At 30.9% G+C, this 23210-nt stretch overlaps 1 protein-coding gene across 12 annotated transcripts in view; it reads right to left on the bottom strand.

The window, feature by feature from the left end:
* Positions 1-23210, bottom strand: part of LOC145254914 (putative phosphorylase b kinase regulatory subunit alpha) — a 179214-nt gene that overhangs the window by 18835 nt on the left and 137169 nt on the right. For 5 of the 12 annotated variants that reach the window (XM_080113910.1, XM_080113904.1, XM_080113883.1 and 2 more), the window contains one exon: positions 10629-10732. In XM_080113910.1, the coding sequence (XP_079970036.1) occupies positions 10629-10732 (104 nt within the window). Of the gene's footprint in view, positions 1-2635; positions 2710-10628; positions 10733-21388; positions 21407-23210 lie in introns of all 12 variants that reach the window. The other 7 variants (XM_080113908.1, XM_080113888.1, XM_080113876.1 and 4 more) reach the window with 3 other exon arrangements.

The raw sequence follows: 23210 nt of genomic DNA on the forward strand, positions 1-23210 counted from the left end.
AGTTATCGAGTTTAGCGATTTAAAGAGTTTTATCGCATGTTTATTTTGGAGAGTTTGCAAGATCCAGAGGGAGGTAAATGCAATTGATAATTTTGACTAAATAAGTATGTACTGCCATTTCTTTTCCGGAACATATTTTTGGCTGATTTTTTTTTAATTTAAAATACTTCTAACACATCACCTACAGGATCATTTTCCATAATTTTTTGGAATTTATACAAACTTCGACATGACACACAAGTACATAATCTTTTCACCCGAAATGCGTAGGTTTAAAAGATTACTAATCTACACAAGCACTAAAACTGCTACTTTAGAAGAAATCTACTTAATAACTATTAGTTATATGTTTGTTTTAAAAATTTGAACATTTTTACATGAAGCGTTCTAGAGAAGTGGAAACATTAACATTTTCTTTAACACTTGTTATTCCAAGTATTGATTTTCTGAAAAAATATTGCAGCCTATTATTTTTCAACTAGCGGGGGTACCCGGCGTTGCCCGAGTGTTTGTTTCCGGGACGGGGGGGGGGGGAGTTTTAAAAAATGTTATGGTAGGTAAGTAGGAAGGATCAAACCCGGAGTCATGAGTAAAAGTAGGAAAATAAAGTGTGAAAAAAAAAAAAAAAAAAAAAAAAAAAAAAAAAAAAAAACATCTGCAACGTTAACAGTTCGGCCACCAAGAAAAGTCCATTCCAGTTGTTTAGGAAAAAAAAAAAAAAAAAACGACTACGGTAGGTCGGCGCGAACGTGAAAATATAATGTGAATTGTCCAGCACGCTAACCACTACGCCACAGAGCACTGCAGCTTAGTTTAGTGATTTTAAATAACTTCACATGAAAGAACTACAAAGCCAAACCGGTGTTCTCTTCTCAACTGTTCCTTATGAACGATCCCCAAACAGTGTTAAGTGGTGGCAGGGGGAGGAGGAATTTATTAGAGAGAAAATATTTTACCACTTCCATTGATCTTAACCGATTTTGGCCGTGACTTCTCAGCAGAAAAAGTATAGAAATCTAAGATTATCGAGGAATTTGAGAAATAATAAGCCTATAACACACCTCAGATATTGTTCTGCCGTTTGTGCATATTATATTTGCATGAAATATCTTGATTTTTAATCCTATTAATGTCAAAATCAGACGGAAAAAATGAGTTCATTTTATTTATATAGAGATGAACAAGAACAATCCTTTCTCAATCTCAATGAACTTTTAAAAGATACTCCAAAGAGGGACACACAAATTTTTACCCCATGCAATGCACGTTGCCTCTTTTTACATTAAAGTGCATTTTCTTATTGTTATTAGACAATTGAACTTTTTTGCTTAAAACTTAATTTTTTTGTGAACATTTTATGTATTACATGTCTTTCTAACAGCCTTTTAATCTTTATCCTTGACAAACTGTGGATAAACTAAATGTTATTGTTATATCATTGTTTCTCAATTATTTTTTCTTTTCAACATGTGTATATTATTGATGATAGCATGTCGAATGAAAATTATCCCAACACTTCTGAATATTTATATTTCCAACAAGCGTGAAACAAAAAAGGATAAAATTGAACATCAAACATTACAATTTTACAACTGTGTTTTGTTTGTTTCTTTCTTCACTGGTCTCCATGTTTATAAAAGTATTTTAACTATGTTGAATAGTTTTTCTGATTTAATTGATGATTGAATGCATTCTTCCCTAATGAGGATTAATAAAAATAACAAAATCATTCTTTGAATGTTTTTAGTTTTTATTTAATTAAGCATTGCATATCAAGTAACCACTTATAGAGATGCTAAGACAAATCTAAGAATCTGTTGAAAACTTGCATAGTGGGGATCCATTTAACAGTGCTGCCTGAGAAAGTTGATAAAAATCAGGAACTGCAATCACGCAGAAGTAAATTGACCAGAAAGATTCTTCACCGAGAAGGCTAAGCATTTATGAAAGATATATAAAAGATGGACCAAAGTCTTAATTGTTCATATTGTATGAAGTATTTCTTAAATTATGCTCTGGAAATGTTAATAACTCAAAAAAAAATATTTAACCGATTAAGCTGAAATTTTGTATGATTGTAATTATTATAGAAAAATGTGCCCATTTTTTTTAATCTTTGGAGTTGGATAAATTATTTTTTCAAAGAAACTAAATTGAAACACGTTTTTATTTGTTCTTAAGAATATGGATTAAAATTCCATGAAAAAATGAGTGGTCAAATTCGAATCAAACATTAATTTTGTAGAAAAAAAGTTATTAACCACAAAGATTCTAAAAACAAACTACCTTTACCTTATCTATTATATAATAACCATGTTATCCTTTTCGTTTTCACACTTGTTAGGAATGTAAACATGGCATGAGTTAGGGTAACTTTCATTTGCATGTATAATATTATATGTATATTATATAGTTGGAAGGAAAGAAAATTGTCAGTGTTTAATGTCACTTTAAAACTGTTCACCTATTAACACTTATTTAAATATAATATTACTCATGTGGACCATCATATTAAAAATAGTAAAAAAATATATACATATGAAGTTCAAGGTGTAGTAGAATGGAAATATTACTGCATCACCGAGTTCATCTTTTTGTTTCCAAATTGTGTTTTAGGGAGCAAGGAAGAAAATACCTGATGGTAGAGAGAGACACGACGTGTTGTCATCTGAACTATCTCTCGGCCGATACTTTCATCACTGTGGCTATCTTTTATATAGAACAAATAAACAAACACAATATCAGTAGAGAGAGAGAGAGTTGAAAAGAGAAAGAGAGAAGGGAGGGGGGTGCAAAATGATAATGATGAATGGCTATGAGTGGAGAAATCATTAAACACTTTCAGAAATTCTAAGGAAAATCTATGTTTTGTTAGAAACGACATTAAAAACGAAAGCTTGTGCGCAACTATTTTTTAAAAAGTATCAAACATTTTTTAAGATTATTGATTCCCCCCCCCATCCTTTCCTTGCTCATAGTTATCTTTCTTTTTTTTTTTTTTTAAATTCAATTTTTACCAGCCTAAATGATAAAGCTATTAATTTCAAAATTGTTTATAAGTATTAATATATTTAAGCTGTTGTTCTACTAAAACTGAGTTAATTAGTGTTTGCTTCCTAAAGGCATTTAACAGTTGTCCTGCCTTTACATCTCCAAAACGGCTAGATGTAAGAAATCCTACTCTAATAGTTTCTTCCCCAGAACTGCTAGACTTTGGAACTTCCTTCTGGGTTCATGCTTTCCCAACTTTACTGACATGCAGAAGTTCAAGTGTAATGTGAACAGACATCTTACTGCTCAACTCCCTAACGTAGTACCCCTGTAACTTTCTTTTTTTCATTGTTATATAGTTGAATCCCCTTTTACAATTGTAGATTTTCTAGCAAACAGCTACCTTATACACTTACTAAGCCTACGGGTTGAATTTAGTTGGTATTCCTAGGAATTTAAACTGCTTTTTTATTTTATTATTTTTTCTTAATAAAATACTCGTTAGAGATTATATATATATATATATATATATATATATGAGGTGCCTTCAACAGGTTTGCAGACTTTTTTTCATATGGGTGCTTTTATTGATAGTGCACACATTAAACTCTAGTCCCCTTCGAAGTAATTTCGTCCGGCTGCAATGCACTTGTTAAGAACTTAGATAATGTTAACTTAAAAATGGTTGAAATAAAAATAAAAGCATATCTTTTCATGCAACAGGAGGGTTTTCTTATTTCACTGATATTTACCCGGTTTGTTTTTCTTTATAATGAACAGTTTCATCAAAATTTGAATGGACCTCATATGTCATCCAGAATTCTACAGATTCATTACTAATCCATGGTGAGGTTTTTCCTGTATTCCATGCTACTGCTTATTTGTGGATTTTGTAGGCCGATATTTCCTGCATACTTTAATCAGATGAACAAGTTATTTTGACCCTGATATTCCAGTTCAAATTATTGAATATTGCAAAAATAATTTGATTAAAAAAAAATGATATTATCAAAAAGGCCTAGGGTATCTTGGGATTTTTTTTAGCCACTCTCTAACCATTTGTTTTAAACAATATACAATTATGTAATGCCCATACTTATAATTATCTTCATTAGTCTGGAGCTGCCATCTTGCTTAGATGAAGCATCGACTACTTTGGAAACTGTTCAGAAATATCCTCCATCAGGCACCTACTATACTCTAAATGTCTTGCTTCCCTGGGTTTGGATTCATGGAAGCTTTAAAATCTAACAGAGTAAACAGTTACAAACAAACAACCTGATGCACCTTTTTAATCTCCTTGTATCTAATAAATGTGGACATGCCTACAAAATGAGAAAACAACACAGCTTCCATAACTTTTGGAAACGTCTTAAGCAAACTGCCTGCATCAGTTGTTGGTTGCTGAGACAATGCATCCTTTAAAATCCTCATGCTTCCCAAAATTCGGCAAAACTACACCAGATGTCCCTCTCCTCTTCATGTACATGCACACATGTATCCATGACTCAGACTGTTCATCTCATTGGCATTTGTACATTATCCTATGTAACAGGCATGCACTTTTGATGAGCTGTAGTGCACCTCCAGAGCACTGCACACAATGATTGTATTATAGGATAAAGATTTGGCTTGTTTTATGGCATATCAACCTTTTTTGGTCTCGCCTGATTCAAACGATTCATTGTATGCTATTAATTGAACGCAAGTTGTTATATTTTTACCTATAGCTGGGAGGGGGATAGATATGTTTCCTAGCTGCATAAATTCATAAATAATCACAATTCAAGGGGCCTTCAATAAGTTTCCAGACTTTTTTTGTATAGGCTGTTTTATTGATAGTACACACATGAAACTCTGGTTCCCTTCAAAGTAATCTTCTCCGGCTGCAATGCATTTATTGTACCATTCCAACACTTCTGGAAGATCCCATGGAAGTCCTCTGTATGAGCATGTTAATGATCCTCATCACAGCCTCTTTCATATCCTCAACTGTCTCCTAATGACAGCCTCTAAGTTTTTCTTAGAGGTTAGGGAATAAACAAAAGTCACAGGGAGCAAGGTCTAGATTATAGAGAGGGTGAGGAACAATCTTGATGCCCATCTTGATCAAATAGTCTGTGACAAGGATAGAGTTGTGGTCTGGTGCATTCATGCAAATCTTCTACATCTTCAGTCCCTTGCATGTGTACAGTTCCCATACTGACATGAAACTGTGCACTTATTGTCTCTATAGACACACAATGGTCCTTATCCATGAAATTCTTTATTTGGCCAATCAACTCTGGTGTTCTGACTTCCTTACTCCTCCCTGACCGTTCATCATTCCTGCCTTCCTTGAATCTTCTGCCACTCAAAAACTGATGCTTGATTCATGCAAGATAGTCCAAAAGCAGTCTGAAGCATTCCATACATTTCTGTAGCATTTTTTTTTCAAAATTAAAAACAGAATTTTATTGCATATTGTTGTTCTAAAGTATCCTCACATCCAGATTGCCACCAGCTGAAACAATCAGGCTTTAGTAAGGTGTATTCCAATTCCTGCTGTAGCTGTTCAGCAATAATATATTGAATTTTCAAGAGTCTATGACAATTTTAAATGCATATACAAAAAAAAAAGCCTAGAAACTTATTGAAGGCACCTCATATATCTACAAGGATTACAACTTGGTTTCGCTGATTCTGTTGTCTGATGGCATCCATTGATCTAATAAGAAATAATAATATGCAATTTGCATGGACTCTGATAATCATGTATTAACTTAATGACAGAATTTCCTTTGGATTTATTGACTTTTTGAAAATGAAGCCAAACTTAACCACCGTTCTTCCTCCTACAAATATGAATAAAAAGTGTTTATTGATTTCTTTAAAGAATATCAAACTGATAAAAGAAAAAAAAATGATTTTACATTTCAAAATTTTTTAAATGAGGAATGATAATTTATATTATTTGGATTAGTCGGACTACTATTCTTATCTTGGTTGTTATGTTCACAACGTTTGATACGCCTGAAAGAGGTTGAAATTCCATACAGGGTCCCGAGAGATTGACAAAGATTCCCAAGCTCAAAAAGATGCAGCTGATAAAGGGCAGAGGGAGAATTTATAGGCTTCTCACTTAAGCTCAATGTGGCATAAAACTTTAATATAGGTCAATCCAGCTCCTCAAAAAGATCACTTTAGCTAGATGAAAAATAAAAATAAAAAGCCAAAATGGATCGGTCAGCATTTTCTGGTAGGAACACCAGAGACAACTGAAAATTATTCCTCCTTCCCTCCATTTTCCTAAAGTGGATGCAAAGTCATACTTTCTAGGATAACTATACCTCATTTCAACAAGAATGGTTTCTGTTCCCCGCAGGCCATCTCCTAAATATGAAAAAGCAAACCATGACTGGTATGAATACTTAACACAGGAACAAATACTACATGATACGTTGGTCGTAGCAAGTATAAAGTAATACCCCGTGAGGCAAAGTCAGACATTACAGGAAACAAACTATCACCAAAGTGAGAATAAGGAGTCTGAATAATCCAAAATATTAATTGAAGAGAAAGAAAAAATAAAAATGGTTTTGCTGTAAGAAATTATATGAAAATAAGAAAAATAATCGCAAATGGTAACCAAACTAAAAAATTATTTTAAGAGAAAATCAAATTAAAAGAAAATTTGTAAAAAAAAAAAAAAAAAAAAAAAAAAAATTATAGCAAAAAGATTAGCAGTTAAGAAGTGAAGAGGTGTTTGTCTTGACCAGATGAACTAACATACATGTAGTTCGCAAAAGTACACTGGATGGATTAATCTGTTGAGAAATAAGTAAAAAAAAAAAGAACAAAACAGTCTATCCAAGTACAACATAAGAGAAAAAAATGAAATTGTATGCTTTTGTTTATCAAAAACAGGTGAAAAATATTACTTACCAAATTTTGACACTTCTTCGTTATAAGAGCAAAATTTGAAACATATTTTTCAAGTAAAACTAATGGTATCTACTTAATTGTCATGCCGTAGTAATGAACACATCGAATAAAACGATAAGGTAGAAAAGTAATTATTAATGAAAACAGTTTTTGAAGACAATTAGCAAAAATTGAGTTTTGCAAAATTAATCTAAGATTTTCAAAGTTTTCAGAAAATGATTACCTCCCTCGTTATGATTCAAACTCTCCAGTTTCTTTTTCTTTTTTTAGCAAAATGCAATTTTTGCTAATTGTCCTCGAAATCTAGTTTCATTAATAATTAATTTCATATCTTATCATTTTTTGTAATTTTTGGATATGTTCATTACTGTGACACGACAAATAAGTAGATACCACTGATTTTACTTGAAAGTCAGTATTTCGATTTTCGAATTCTGCTATTATAAAGAAAAAATGTCCAATAAAAATGAAATAAGAGGAGATAACTCTTACCTGCAGCTATATTTAATGAGCAAAGAAATTTGAAAACAAAATATGATTAGAATTAAAGTTTTATCTTTAAAAAATATTCATGCTGTTAGAAGTGAAGTAAAATTGGCTAATGTTTTTCTCATAGTTAATAATTAAATAATATTAATAAAGCAAAGCCACAAAATTAGTTGATGTGTAATGAATAATTTCATATGAAAAATGTGAGGGTACAGCTATAGATTTATTCAACTATTTCTGGAGTACAGTTAGGTGTCATAGGACAAACAACTAATATATTTTATTAAATAAATATCACACAATGATTCTAATGAATTAGTGGTTTCACAGAGCCGCAGGAAACTGCCTATTGGGCGGAAAGAAAAGCATATGGCTACGCTCCTCAGTCTATTGTTTAAGTCAATTTGAACAATGGATAAAGAAGCATAGGTATGTATTTTACTCAATGGGCCAAGTTTCATATGGCTACATGAAACCACTGTCAGTCTCTTTCACAAGTAATTGAGCACTCTTGTTAACTTTTCTTCAAAAAGATAATATATTATTATACATTAAGAATCAACTTCTCATCGTCAGGAGATCTGGTCCAAGACAGCAAATTTTGTACATACAAGCAGCTTGGTATCCTTTCAGATAGATGTTTATACCTATAATGACTAAAAAGGGTTTATCTTAATATTTTTCTGACGATGAGACTTAGCATGCAACTGCAATAAAATATTAAAATAAGCCTATTTTAATATTATATATATATATATATATTCCAGGTTAAAAATATTGAAAAGTAAAAACCTTTGAATTTCAATAAGGTTGTTGATAGTGCTCAATAAAAAGAATTTTATTCAATTTAGGTAAACAAAATTACCATAAGTTGCTACAATAAATCGTTACAGTTAAAGGACTGACCTTGAGTTAGATCAGAAGTATATTGTCACCTGACAATGTCTTTATAAACTGAAACAATAGATTTCTTGTAGCGACATATATTAATTTTGCTTATCTAGATTGAATAATTATATGACTTTTCTAGTATTACACCTTTTTTTTCTATTCAATGTTAAGTACATCTAACATCATTTTTTAAGACACAATGCAGACTTATATCACATGAACTTTACTGCTGACCCATTTTATTTAGAAAGAATAATTTGGACCTATATATATATATATATATATATATATATATATATATATATATATTATATTATATATGAACATTTAACAAAAAGATTTCATTATTTATACATTTTTAGTAAAATTTTGTTAGAAAAATTAAAGTACAATGCACGTAAAGAATTTTAATAACTACAATAATTACAAGGCATGTTAATAATATTAACCTTGGCATTAAAAAAGAAATATCAGAAAATTTTCATAAAAGGATCTATAGTTGTTAATTTTTCAATCAAACTTGTTTGAAAGAAGACAGACTTATTCAACTAATACCAAAATCTTAACATAGAAGATAAAAATTATAGTTGATAATAACTAAAATCACTTTATCTTATATAAATCTACAACAATGGAACTTCCAAACTTAAAATTTAGTATAATACAATGCATTTTTGGGGGAGAACATATAATTTTTATTAAGTTAGTCAAAAACATGTAAGTAAAAAAACATTATTACAACTGAAGGTAGAAACAGAGTTGTGTGAAATTTTTTATATACTTTATTAAGTAAATCATCTCAGCATATTTTAGACTGCATACAGTGAAAAAAAAAACATAGTTGAAAAAATATGAATAAATTCTAAGATGCTATAAATTGATTAAATTAAAAAAATCTTTTTTATTAACTGTTCAAATAGACCTAAAGTTTGAATGGTTAAAAAAAAAAAAATAGACTTTGATTTTATAACTTAATATTAAAATATTTAGTTAATACATAATTATTACAATTTTTTTTTCAACAAATTTTATTCAATAATAAGTTCTGAGTTTGTTAAATTTGTTTCATAAAAACGTTTTCTTTTCAAGATATGAATCTAAAATCATACTATGCTCTACAACTTGAAGAAAGGCTGGAATGCATGATCGTCATTACATCATCTCAATTTTTTGGTAGAGGAACAATCAGTACGTAGAAAGATGAAGTTCAAATTGAGTGATGCAAACCTTGCAGATGAAGAAGGAAGAGCTTGATCATCAAATTTTAATGACCAGGAATATTTGGCAGTCGTGAAAGAGAATGAAAGCTTGACAACAACAACGTTGACTGAAGACTTCAATGTGAACCATTTGACAATCATTTGTCTCGGTAAAATATGAAAATTAGCCTACAATCTTTCTGATGTTAACAAAATTGAATTTGTCTGAAATTTTACAGATTTACAGCAAATTTTGGAACAAAAAAAATATCCAATAATTATGCATCAACCTAACAACGTAAAAAATATTGATGTCATAATTTAGATGAAGTACTATTTTTTAAATATGTTATTAGTACGTCTACATTTGAATTTTTATTTTTAACTACATCAGGTCTTAAAAAATATCTTTACTGATTATAAAGTAGAATAATCTAAATGGAAATCACAAATTTGTACAATAATAAAATTTTCATTATTAATCTAGTGTTTCATCTCTTTGCATTTAATAAATAGTTCAAGCAGGTCTTAATCTTATAAAACCACTCCTGACATCGGGTATTTCAACTACTATATTTCTTACCATTTTTTTTTTTTGTTTTAAGTCAAAATAATAGCAAAACGATCTAAAATAATGTTTTCTGATGATGTAAAGATGGCTTTGTGCAAAATTTTGCACAAGATTATGGAAGTTCAAGAATTTGTTTAAACTTGTGCATATCACACACCTGGACATTTTTTTTAACACAAATGTAACCTATCAATATCCACATTTTCTTATTTTGTTCTAGTTATGGATGGAGCATCCAACTGGATGCCAGACATTTACCTGCTATTTCATACATTCCAACCAAGAAATCTTTTATATCTCTCTTGCACATGATTCACCAGGTATATTTTTCCAGGTAGTTTTTTTTCTTTTTTTAAGTTCTGATTGTTTCTATAATTACTACAATGATGAAGGTCTTACTAAGATTTCATTCTTTTGCGAAAAATGGTATTTCATAAATAATTGTTTATAATTCAAATATCAAGATTTTTATTTGTTACAGGTCAATTTTTGAAACAAATTGTTCAAATGTTATAGAGTAATATACGTACTTAAAAATATATAAAATAAAGAGAGGGAAAAACCTTGTATGATCTGCTGAGTCGAGCAAAAACTTTTTCTTCATGTTTGTCCTTCGATGTGAATGAAAGGCGTATCCGTTCAGAAGAATCATCAGCACTGGTGCGTTCTGGAGATTTAGAGCAGGTTCGGATAGCAAGCAACAACAACGGAGCCAGGCAGCAGGCAGGGTCAGACATGGTGATTTAAGGAAACACGTGAAACATCATAATAACACAAAAAAGGGGGGGGGGGGAGAAAATCAATTTTACTTTCATTAAAAGATCAAAAAGGAAAGGTTTTCAAATGGTGGAAAGATTTCAATATACCATTTTGTTAGTCAATATTTGATTTATATCTTATACGAACAACCTACCTGGCGTTGCACACAGTGCAGTGATATCATTTTAATTTTTATAGAAAAAGAAATAAGATTTCAGTTGTAAGAGAACTTTTTTTTCTGTATTCTTCAATCAAAAGATACGAGTTATTCCCCTTGTTGACTTTTGATCTTAATTCAAAAATGTTTCTATATTACCAGTTGTCTGAGAAAGGTAACATTTTTTTAATAAACTCTTGTAAAGCTTGTTGTTATAATGCCAATAATATGGTACAGCAATAACAAATGGAAATTCAGAATCAAAGTTTGACATGCCAGCTTAAATGCTATTTAGGTTCAACTTAAAATCTCACAAGATAACTTTACACTGATGAGCACAAAAAATAAGCTGTGTTGTTATAGCTTTATTGAGAAAGAGTTTGTACTAAAATAGATAATGAACACAGACATAATCTTCCCATCATTAGTTCTGACATTTTTAGCAATGTTTGTATGAAAATTTTTTTACATGGTCATTTCCCTTTTTTATGGTACAGCATGACCTCCCTTTCAATGACACTCATGGGTCAGAAAAAAATCCACTAACCTTTCTACAATCCAACCATATTGGATACCAATAAACTTCAGTCTATCAAGCTTCATCCATGTTCAACAGCCTTTCCCTTATTGCTGTTCAATGAAATGCAGAGGGCACTTTGGTGATCGTCTCATCAGTAGGCAGTGTGAACTTAAATGAACTTCACACTGACTAGACTTTACTGCCTTCTCATTTTTATTTGTGGGGTTATCATATGCAAGTGTGTTTGCATGCAGAGATACAAATTTGGAACATATCATTGAACAGCAAGAAAGCAAAGACTGTTGGATATTCATGACAAACTTGGTGGACAAGTTAAGTTTCAACTCAAGTTTATTTTTATCAAATATGATTGGATTGCAGAAAGAATTATAAATTTGATTAATGGTTTAATGGATGACATTTTGGGAAGTGAAAGTCATCCAGTATGATATATTTCTTTGATAATATCCACGAATTTAATTTATCTGTATCAACATCACTGTTCTTTCTTGAAAAGGACTCAAACCAGTTAATTTTTTTACTAAAAGAAAGTACATGAGATTTAATAGCATAATACTTAACGTTTATCTTCAAGTTTTAATTCAAGGCAGAAATTACTTTCTATTTGGCAGTTTATAGGTTTAAAAAAATATTTTGAATGATGAATTGCCATGGTATACAAGATTGCAATTTTTTAAAATCTGATAATATAATTTTAGAGTGGCTATGATCCCCCATGTTCTAAAATCATGATACACTCTCTTATGCGGTGCTGTAGGGCAACCAAGGGCACTAACACTGGTTGCTAAGGATGTTGGTAGGTTATTGCCGTTAGGGCAGACAGAAAGACTGGAATTAACCATGGTGAAAATAGGTGCCCATATGGTTGATAATATAAGTAAGCTCTGTGTTACATTCATAATTAACCATGTTTTGGTAGAGTCCAACTACGAATGTTGAGCAAAAAACTGTTTATCATATGTTATGTCCATTTTGCATTTGTCAATATGTAAACAAATGTCGATATTGTATTTGGTTATATTTTTCCTTATTCTGTAGGCCTCATAATATTAAGTTCAGTTGATATATTTTCCCTTACAGAATGGTAAAGATAATATAGGTAAGAAACAACTGTTATAATAATTCTTACCATTTTAAAACTCTGTTTTAACTGGAGAAACACAAGATGGATTGTTTTTACTTGAGAAAAACAGGAAATAGATATTATAAGAGTAATTTAGTGAAAGTTTTTTTTTCAATAACATTTCTAAATCCAACTCAATAAAAAAAGATTTTTCCATGATCTTATGCACTTTATGTGATGTGCATGAAAGGCGACGGCACTGTAGTTATGTAATAATTATTATGTAATGACCACACAATGAAAACCATGTTACTTCTTTCTCTCATTTATTTATCCAAAATAAAATTTGAAACATAAAATATTTTTATCTGATGGAAAATCTCCCGAAATAAAAAAATTGAAAATTTGGATCCAGATCTGATTGCCATTTAATTACCCTCATTAAAAATCAGATTTCCTATGTTGGCTGCGTAAATAACTACACAATAAAAACCATGTAACTTCTTCCTCCTCCTCTCATTTATTTATCCCAAATAAAATTTGAAACCTAAAATATGGGATTTGCTCTGGGATTTCTTTTTTCTCTTTTATTTGATAATTATCATGAATTTTAAGAGGAAAATTTCAATGTGATAAATGTAAAACTTCAAAACAGAAGGTTTCTTTGTTTCAGGCAAACTTAATTAACAAAACAAAAACAAATCCATTCAACTTGATAAAAAAAATTCATGCAACATAAAAAAGAGTAACATTTTTAAATAATGATTGGATGAAAATAAAATAATTAAAAGTTTGATAATCCTTTTTTAATTAAGAGAAATAAACAATAAAATAAGAAAATTAAGGTAGATATATCCCCCTCACACCACTTCCTATTGGTTGATATTTTCCTAAAACTTCTTTGATACTTTAAAAGGTTATTTCATTTCTTAGGAAGGTGGCGGCGGTGGTGGTGGGGATATTTTCTGTTTTCTTGAACATCAAATTTTTAGATTATTAAAAAAAATATTGAAAAGCTTACAGCTCAATTTTTAGAGGGGTTTTAATATTGATATACGAGTTTAACATATGATGGAAATTTTGAAAAAAACATTTGTAAAATGGATTATTTGAACTGAAAATTGTTTGAAAACTCAAGGGAGATAATTTATGTAAAACCGATATAAAACTACTTTCCTCCTAAAAACTGAGGTCATTTTTTTTCAATATTTTTTTTTCTTTTTCATAGAATCTGAAAATTTGATGTTTAATTCATAATCACAAATATTAATAAAAAAAAATGTATAAAATTTTTAAGAGGGGGGGGGATATACATCTAGAAAAATTTTAAATAAAACTTTAACAATGAAATCAACAATAATTGAAAAGTTTATACAATTGTTAAAAGCAAATAAGAATATTGAAGATTAATAACAGTTTCACACATTTAACATGGCAATATATCTATTATTTTTTTGCATAAGGACTTAATAAGCTGTATATAACCAGTTTTTTCATCTCTCCTGAACATAGTTCAGTCTAATAATACATCGGTAATGAAAATGGCATAAGTATATACGTATACTTTCAATGTGTAATATGTAAGGAGATTAGTTGTGAGGAAATAGAGACAGAAATACTTATAAGTGTGGTAAAAAAATCAAAGGCAACGATGTCATACTTCCAACACTATGCTTGGCTATCAAGAACCTCCCAACTGTAAAACACTATGCACAGCTGATGCAACTTTCCACTTCAATAGTCAAGTCCAAAATCAAACTCTTCTGAAAAATCAGGCTGTTCTTTTATATCCAACGGGAAACATCTGATTTGCATATTAAGCTAGCATATGAAAAGGTGGTCATTTTTTTTCTCTTCATTCCTTTAGTCTGCGCAAGATCTTACAAGCTGCCGAAAAACAAGTTTGTCACAAATTAAATCATTTAATCACAATAAGAATACTGACAGTAATGTGATAAATCATATTCTGAGATCATTCACTGACATTTATGCAGATGACACAACCGTCTATGGCAACACTTTGAAGAATATTGATGGTAAAGATCTTTCCGATTTTCTCTCTTTCAAACGTGGTGTAATGAAAAAAAAAAATGACTTGTTACTTTTATTACCTCTAAAACCAAACTTCTTTCCTTTCATCGGCATCGCTCAGATCCTTGCTTTTCCCACAAGTTGAAATAAATGGCTCTATCCTTGAGAAAGCTCCTTGTTTTGATAAGCTTCAGAGACTAACCTTCCAAATCATATTCTGAGAGCGTTCGCCGACAACATAACCATCCACGGACATATTTTGAACATTTATGATCAGGATTTTCCTGATCCGCTCCTTCCGACCTGAAGAAAGTGGTGCAATGCAAAGTGGATAAAAAGTGGCTTGTTGCATTTAATACATCTAAACCCAGGCTTCTCACCTTTCATCACTGTTTGATATTCTAAGCATAGTCTCCCTATTGTCACTTCTTTTAGCACATTATCACACTGAGCTTGTGTTCAGAAGAGATGGTGAAAAAATATAGGTTATTACTAAGATTATAAAACTATAATAAATAAATGCTGGTAAAAACATACACCTGCTGAAAAAAAAATCATAGATGTTAAAGTTTTTTTTGTACAAAATATTGAAAAAAATCAAATTAACACATCAAAGATAAACAAAACTGATCATTTCTTTAAAATTATATTTTGATAAAATGATTTAAAAAAAAAAAAAAAGTAAAAATTAAACAAAATAAACTGAAAAATAAAATTTTGTTAACATTGTGAAAACATGAAAAAAAAATAACAAAAACAAATTGAAATTAGTAAAAATTTAAAAGAAAATTGTAAAATTTAATTCTGAATTTTATGAAAAGTTAATGAAAACAATTAAGAATGGAATGACATTTTTACTAAAAATACATTTTGGAAATACTGCTTTTTGAATTCAGATTAAGAAAAAAAATAAATCAATGAATTTCTTTTTTAAAAAAATAGAATGCTTGTTGGTATATCAAAATTTAACATATGATTTAATGCTAAATGGAGTAATTTTGGTAAAAACTTTTATGCTTCAAGTTCTTTCTATCTTTGCATATTTATTCATGATGTTTCCTTGAAGTCGTTATTCATGATGTAAATGATTTCCATGTTCTAGCCAAGCAGTTTAACATTATAGGACAGATTCTATTTATGAAACCCAAATAATAACTAATACTCCGAGCTGGAATCAATTTGAGATTAATGGCTATGAATGGCGGTAACTCTACATTTACAGAAGCTCTAAAATATGGGCTTCATTCACTGGATGTTTTGTGTCATATCCAGAACACCAAATAGGTTAGGATATAAATATGATTTATCGTCGTTAGTCATTGAAATATTAAATCCCGACTGTTATTTGATGATATTCAATGCTGTTGAGATGTATTGGCAACTGTGGAGAGAAACGCAGGCATTTCCGATGATGACTACTACTACTACCACCACCACAACTATGCTTGCTGCTTTTACAACCAGCGGCAGATATAGGGTAGTACTGATGGCTCAGTGGTTAATGGCACGGACTGGCAACTTGGATGTGCCATGTTCAAATCCAGTTTGTTTCACAGAAGCACTTTCACTTAGGGATGCTGGCAACCTTTATGTGCTCCTTTCTGAAAACGTCCGATATCCTTCTAGAAGAAATTCTTAATAGAAAGATATTGGGGAAACAAATGCCAACAATAATTATTGTGAATGATGATGATGGCGATGCTTAACAAGAGTAGCAGATGCAACATCACAGCAACACAGATGATACATGCTGTGCAGTGGTTTACAATGGCAAAAGATTTTAAGTAATGTTACGACAATCGCTTTCCAAATTTGGAGCTAGTCACTTTGGATCTACACTAACTACTGCAGCTGTAAACAGACAGACACACTACAGCCTCAAGCAGCCATAGTATAAAACCTTGTATTCCTACAAATTACTACTGGAAAACCATTGGATAACCTAAGCGATATGTTACTGCTTCAAATTACCAATCAGTTCAATTAGAATAGAGAAGAATATTCTTACTTCATTTGATGGATTTCTATCAGTATTTTGTTTCAATTTTTTTTTTAAGCGATTATCGACACTACAAAGATGACATCATCTTGTTACCGTTCTAAAGTAAACAACTAGTGCCGTTTCAGCACTAGTTTTGTTTCGAAGCAAATGAATGCTTTAAAGTAAGTTAAATCACAAAAAACCTATATATATTTGTTTCTTGGACACTTTTTACTTATGCTGTCTACACTAAGAAGTGTCTTTATGTACAACAAGTTTTTTTCGATTTTATTACAGTATTGAATGCAAATCACGCAAAAGTTAAAGAGACAATAAAATCATTATGACTCTTTGTAAAACTTTCTAAGTTTTCAAAGGATGCACAACATTAGAAGACATATGACATGGACCATCACCGGTTTAGTTTGTTACACTTGCAATATTGATCAATATGCAAAAACCAGTGCAACGTGCAACTGGTACTTCAAAGTGAAAACATGTTTTACAGGCAAGTAAAGGAGTGCAAGCAAATAAATAACTGTGACGTGAGATGGGTTGGGGGTACGAATCAAATTTGGTTGAGAAAATAAATGTTCACAAGAAAGTGACAATAAGTTTTTTTTTTAAAAGTGTGCAACATGTAACAAATTTTTTTTTTCTCAACTTTCAGATTCTAATTACAATAGATTCACTATTTGGAATTCAAAACAAAGAAATAATTCAACAGTTTATAAAGAAATAGTGCTCAACACTGAATCGGTCAGCAGACAGAAAGTGGTAAAACAAAATAAAACCACATAAGGACAGACTCATGCTCCAAATGGATTACAGCAATTGTCAAATCAAGTTAAATGTAGATATTACTTGTATTGATTGAACTATTGTTCCCATCTTGAGCGTTATTTATGCAACGTTTCAGTCGGATTGTCCTTCGACCATCCTCAGGCATGTTGGTTGTTGTTTGGAAAAGAGAAAAGTTACTGGCTCCGTAGATATTTTTGTATTCTGTGAGTTAGTAACGTAAAAAAGAAAAAAAAGAAAAAAAAGAGAAGAAAAAAAAGAAAGAAAAGAAAAAAAAAAGAAAAAGAAAAAAAAAAGAAAAAGAAAAAAAAAGAAAAAGAAAAAAAAAAGAAAAAGAAAAAAAAAAGAAAAAGAAAAAAAAAAGAAAAAGAAAAAAAAAGAAAAAGAAAAAAAAGAAAAAGAAAAAAAAGAAAAAGAAAAAGAAAAAAAAGAAAAAAAAGAAAAAAAAAAAAAAAAAAAAAAGGAATCATCTGGGACTTACAACACAATGCCAGAACAATATGTAGCAACAACAACACATACCAGGAGGAGTTGGACCACCTAAAAATAACCCTCCATCTACCCAGCTCCAAAAAACCTAGAGCAAACACCAAAGGACAATACCCGAAAACTAGCCCCAGTGTGCACACCATACATAAAGGACCTGTTCGAAAAAATTTTTTTTAAATATTCAGTCCATATGACATCAGAACAATAATAAAGAGTGATTTGACTCTCAAAAAAACAACTAGTATGAGTCAAGCCTTGGATGGAAAATCTGGCAAAAAACTGTATATGAGATTTCATGTGTGACCCAACCACTTATGGTGATCGAATTTTACATCAATAATGGTTATAATAGAGCAAGTTTTTATCATGTGAACAATCCCGGGCAACTCACAATTGCATTGCTGACTCCATTTGTTTGGTCGATGATGTAACCAAACCAAGGAAAAGTAGCTTCAGTTAGCAGATTTGGGATTGATAATATGTTCATAACATTGTTTTTCTAAGAAAACAATTGATTTTAAGAGAATGATATTGAAAGTTGTTTAAGCTACGATTAGGAGGAGGATCTGACCTTGAGATCATCTCCCAAGGACGACTGGATGTGAAATCTGGAAATCTGGATGTGAGATCTGGAAATTTACTCCAATAAGCATTTATGCACAGTTGGCATGAGGTCAATAAGAAAAGAAGGGTATATGTTGTAACAACCCCCAATTGGCTAGTTTGGACTCAGGAGCTCCAATCCCCCACCCATTATTTAAGCTTATGCACAAGCAATTTTAGACATTTGAGTTGAGTGGAGTAAGTTGAAAACACAGCTCATAGTAAGTTGAACAAAAGCCCCTGACTGTTAGAAAATATGTCGATGTTGAAATACCGCCATCAGCCATTCTCTCTCACAAGCTGAAAAACCCTGGTTGAATACTTTTGTCACATATGGCATTTGCACAAACAAAATAGATTTGTGTCTGGCTAAAACCCTCTGCTGCTGTTAATTCATCGCTTGACACTATCGCTAACAAAGGTCTCCTCCATACCCACATCTGCAGACTGTTAGTGACAACGTAAAAAGAAAAAGAAACAAAAGTCGAATTCATTTAATTATGTCTGGCATTATCCTACCATTAATGAGATTTACAATATATGAAAATTGAATTCGGAATTATGGGTGACTGTTACCGTTTCTCCAGGTGAAAGCGCTGTTGGTCGCAGATGATGTGCTAAGTATTGAACTGTGGACTCTGAAGTGATTTAATTTCTACTGCCTATACATTTATCTTTGTACAGTTATATTATATTAGAACTTTGTAGCTATATAGTTTCGGTTAATATAATTGTTATAAAAAAGAAAAACAACGACTGGAGTTTTTTTTACTTATTCCTTCTGCAAGGTTGTTAACATTGCTGCCAGATCGGACGGTCAACTGGAATTGTTTTTTTTTTTCAGAGGACACCTATAGGAAGAGGAGTACCTACCTCGATGTCAAGAGAGGGCTGTGGCCTGCAGATCAACAAAACAATCATGTGGTGTGTGGTTGCACCCATCTCCTTGGATTGGCAAACTTTTCTTATTGAAATAGATCAACCAAAAACCCTCATCAAACCCTATCCCCGTGTAAACAATCAGGGCCAAATTGCTATGCTGCGAGAGTTGTTCTAAGTGACCAGAATAACTACTGAACTTTTTGGGCCATTCTATGATCGGAAAGGCCTATAACCAGCTCATATACTGGGTTAACCTTGGTTAATAGCGCCAAACTTGATGTAACCTTTTGGTTATACATGCAAATGCAGAAAACTATACAGAGATGAGACCGGTCGTCCTCTAAAGGTAAGGCTAGAAGAACACCATAAAGTCGTGACACGGGGAGAGGTCAAAAAGCCAGGACTAGCTGATCACATATGGAAAGAAAAAGGAACACAGTTCCCTTTGCGAAACGAGATCAAAATATTTGACGAGGGATGCAAGGTGGAGAGTTAGCCGACGCAGGTAGGCAGCACATATGCTAAAAAAAAAAAAAGAAAAATTACTAAACAGATCAACTCTAGATTTTAGTAGCATTTAGGAACCTCTAATTATAGAAAAAAAAAAAAAAAACATTGTACACCCTTAAAATTTCAGCGATGAAAGGGAGATAATCCTCTGTCGATCTTTATTAGAGTTGCCTCCCCTTTGTCAAATTTTTTCACAAATTCAAAACAATAACCATAAAATAGAGACTAACTCAGAGATTACGAAAGTATCTATAGAGCCAGTAACTTTTCCAAACAACAACCAACATGCCTGAGGACAATCCAACCAAAATGCAGCACAATTAATACTCAAGATGAGAGCAATAATCCAATCAATACAAGTAATACAAACAGTCCACATCTCAAAAATTCAGAACTTTAAGTTAAATGTACATTTAGAGTTAAATATTTAACACGTGCCTAATTTGTTTATATATATATTTTTGCAAAAATCAAGACAACACAATATAAAATATAAACATACGGTGTATTTCTTTATATGTTACAATTTTCATAACCATTTGGACAAATTTAAACATTATTTCATTTAAATATATTCCAAAACGGCTAGTCATCAGACACCAAAATACATTTGTCATATATATATATATATATATATATTCATAATCTCATTTTTAAGGGACCAAGTAGTGGACTCACCTCGTTTCTTCTCATTTTATTTATTTATAATTTATATACATGTTAAATAATTATAATATATATATACCATAAATAAATAAAATGAGGAGAAATGAGGCGAGTCCACTGCTTGGTCCGTTAAAAGAGATTATGAATATATTTATACATATATGATAAATGCATTTTGGTGTCTGAGGAGTAGCCATTTTGGAATATTTTTAAATGAAATAGTGCTTAAATTTGTCCAAATGGTTATGAAACAATTGTAGCAAATAAGGAAATACTCCACATGATCTTATTTTATATTTTTCTTGTCTTGATTTTTATAAAAATAATATATGCATGTTCGATTATTAATACCAATAGTAATGGAGCTCCATTAAGTTAATTAATATTGACTTTGATTTTATAGGTATATGAACATTACCGGAATTTTGATTAAAATAAGAATATATATATACATATATATATATATGGGAAAGATATCCAACATTGCACAGGATAAATAACTCTCAACAAAGTTTAGGGCCCCCTAAAAAAAAAAAAAATTAAGAAAGAAAGTTTTATTTTACTTCAATTTTATTTCGTAATCTACTGTGAAATTATTTGAAATATTTTAACTTTGAGTAATTGCTTTCCTGTAGCAAATAAACATTTATTTTCTGTCTTCTAATAAAAATGTTTTTAATGCAAATATGGCATGATGGAATATTTTGCTGTTAGTTAATACCGATGAGTAATGGAAAAAGAAAAAAAAAAGGAAATTTCAACAAAAATAATCTTTATTATGAAATGGGCCAAGGGGTGATAACAAAAGAAATGGTTAAAAACATTGACAGTCCCGCTTACCAGGTTTTCTCTTTCTCACTAAGAATAAAAAGGAGGGAAAAAAATTTACACATTTTTTTTTTTTTTTCTTTAAATAAAACTTTCTTTTATTTCAACAGACTTAACTAAAATCATGAATTCTAGAGAAAACAGGCAGAGAGTAGAATAGAAGACAAAAAACTAATTAAATGATTTCTTATACAATGAATTATCCAGAATAGCATATCAATAACAATAATGCTAGCGTCAAGGATTATATCAGTAGTAAGAGCATGTCTGGGCTGTCGTCTCATATACATTATAAGCCAGTTATTCAACTTGTAACTACCAATTGTATTATGCACTTATTGTATTAAATCATTTGGTATTTGTAAATTAACCGTTTGGAGTTATTAAATATTACAAAACTTTTACAATTTTCTGTTTAAATATATATATATATATATATATATATATATATATATATATATATATATATTATTACGAGTATAACTTTGTCATATCTTGGGTGGAAAAGAAAGGAAGGAACATAAAAAATGAAAGAGGAGAAAAGACAGTGGAGAGTAGAAAGAGAAGAAATTTTCAATGTAAAAAAAAAAAAAAAAAGGTTGGTTCATATTATAAGAAAAAAAAAAAGAAAAGGTTGGTTCATATTATCAAAAAAACTTTCCTTGCTTGAAATGAAAAAATGCAATTAAATCTCATCAATAGTGTTCAAAAGTGTTCAGATGAAATAGCTTTGTTTCAAAATACATCAAACGGGTTTTTATTTATAAGTTTGTTATGATAAAACTTCTGTCTGTGTATGACGTGTCCATCAAATTTTAATCATGAATGTCCTAACAGTCTGTTTTATCACTATTAAATAATAAGCACACTTTGACATGATGGCATATAAAATGATTAATGATTCTGGTGCACTCCTCACTTGGCATCACCTAAATTTTGGTTGTGATGACCTCTTCAGTTCAAGAAGATTCTAAGGATTGTTTAGATGGTTATCTTTGAGATAACATCATGCATAAAAATTTAAGCGCTTGAATGTGAAACCCATTCAGAATCACAGCTCATACTGAGGAGATGATCAGCAAAGTGTCCCCTACGTCATTGAACGACAATAAAATAAAGATAGAGATTCATGACTGAAATTTGGCAGAAAAGTCATGTATATAACTGAAGTTTATTTGCATCAACTATAATTGGATTGTGCAAATGACTGTAAATTTTATTAGTAGTTTTTTTGGAAGAGGCATCAACCTCTTATATTGCATGATACTTCGCTTTTCAAGTTTTTACTAAAAAAGTAATTATCAGACTATGGGTTGGGGGAGGGCTGATATTAATGCTTACCAAGTGAATCATGAGATCAATTCATTTAAATAGCGAATTTGATTCTCAGCGGGAACTTAATATCAAATCTTTGTATAAGATTTAAGATATTTGCTAGTGATAGAAGAGGTATCGCTATGAATAATAGGGAACAGGGATATGAAGGAATAATAGGGAACAGGGATATGAAGGAATAATAGGGCAAGGTGATATACCCATGAATAATAGGGCAAGGCGATATACCCATGAATAATAGGGCAAGGCGATATACCCATGAATAATAGGGCAAGGCGATATACCCATGAATAATAGGGCAAGGCGATATACCCATGAATAATAGGGAAAGGCGATATACCCATGAATAATAGGGAAAGGCGATATACCCATGAATAATAGGGAAAGGCGATATACCCATGAATAATAGGGAAAGGCGATATACCCATGAATAATAGGGAAAGGCGATATACCCATGAATAATAGGGAAAGGCGATATACCCATGAATAATAGGGAAAG

The sequence above is a fragment of the Euprymna scolopes genome, chromosome 3 (genome assembly GCF_053919585.1).
Source record: "Euprymna scolopes isolate OS-2025 chromosome 3, ASM5391958v1, whole genome shotgun sequence".
In the NCBI taxonomy this organism is placed as follows: domain Eukaryota; kingdom Metazoa; phylum Mollusca; class Cephalopoda; order Sepiida; family Sepiolidae; genus Euprymna; species Euprymna scolopes.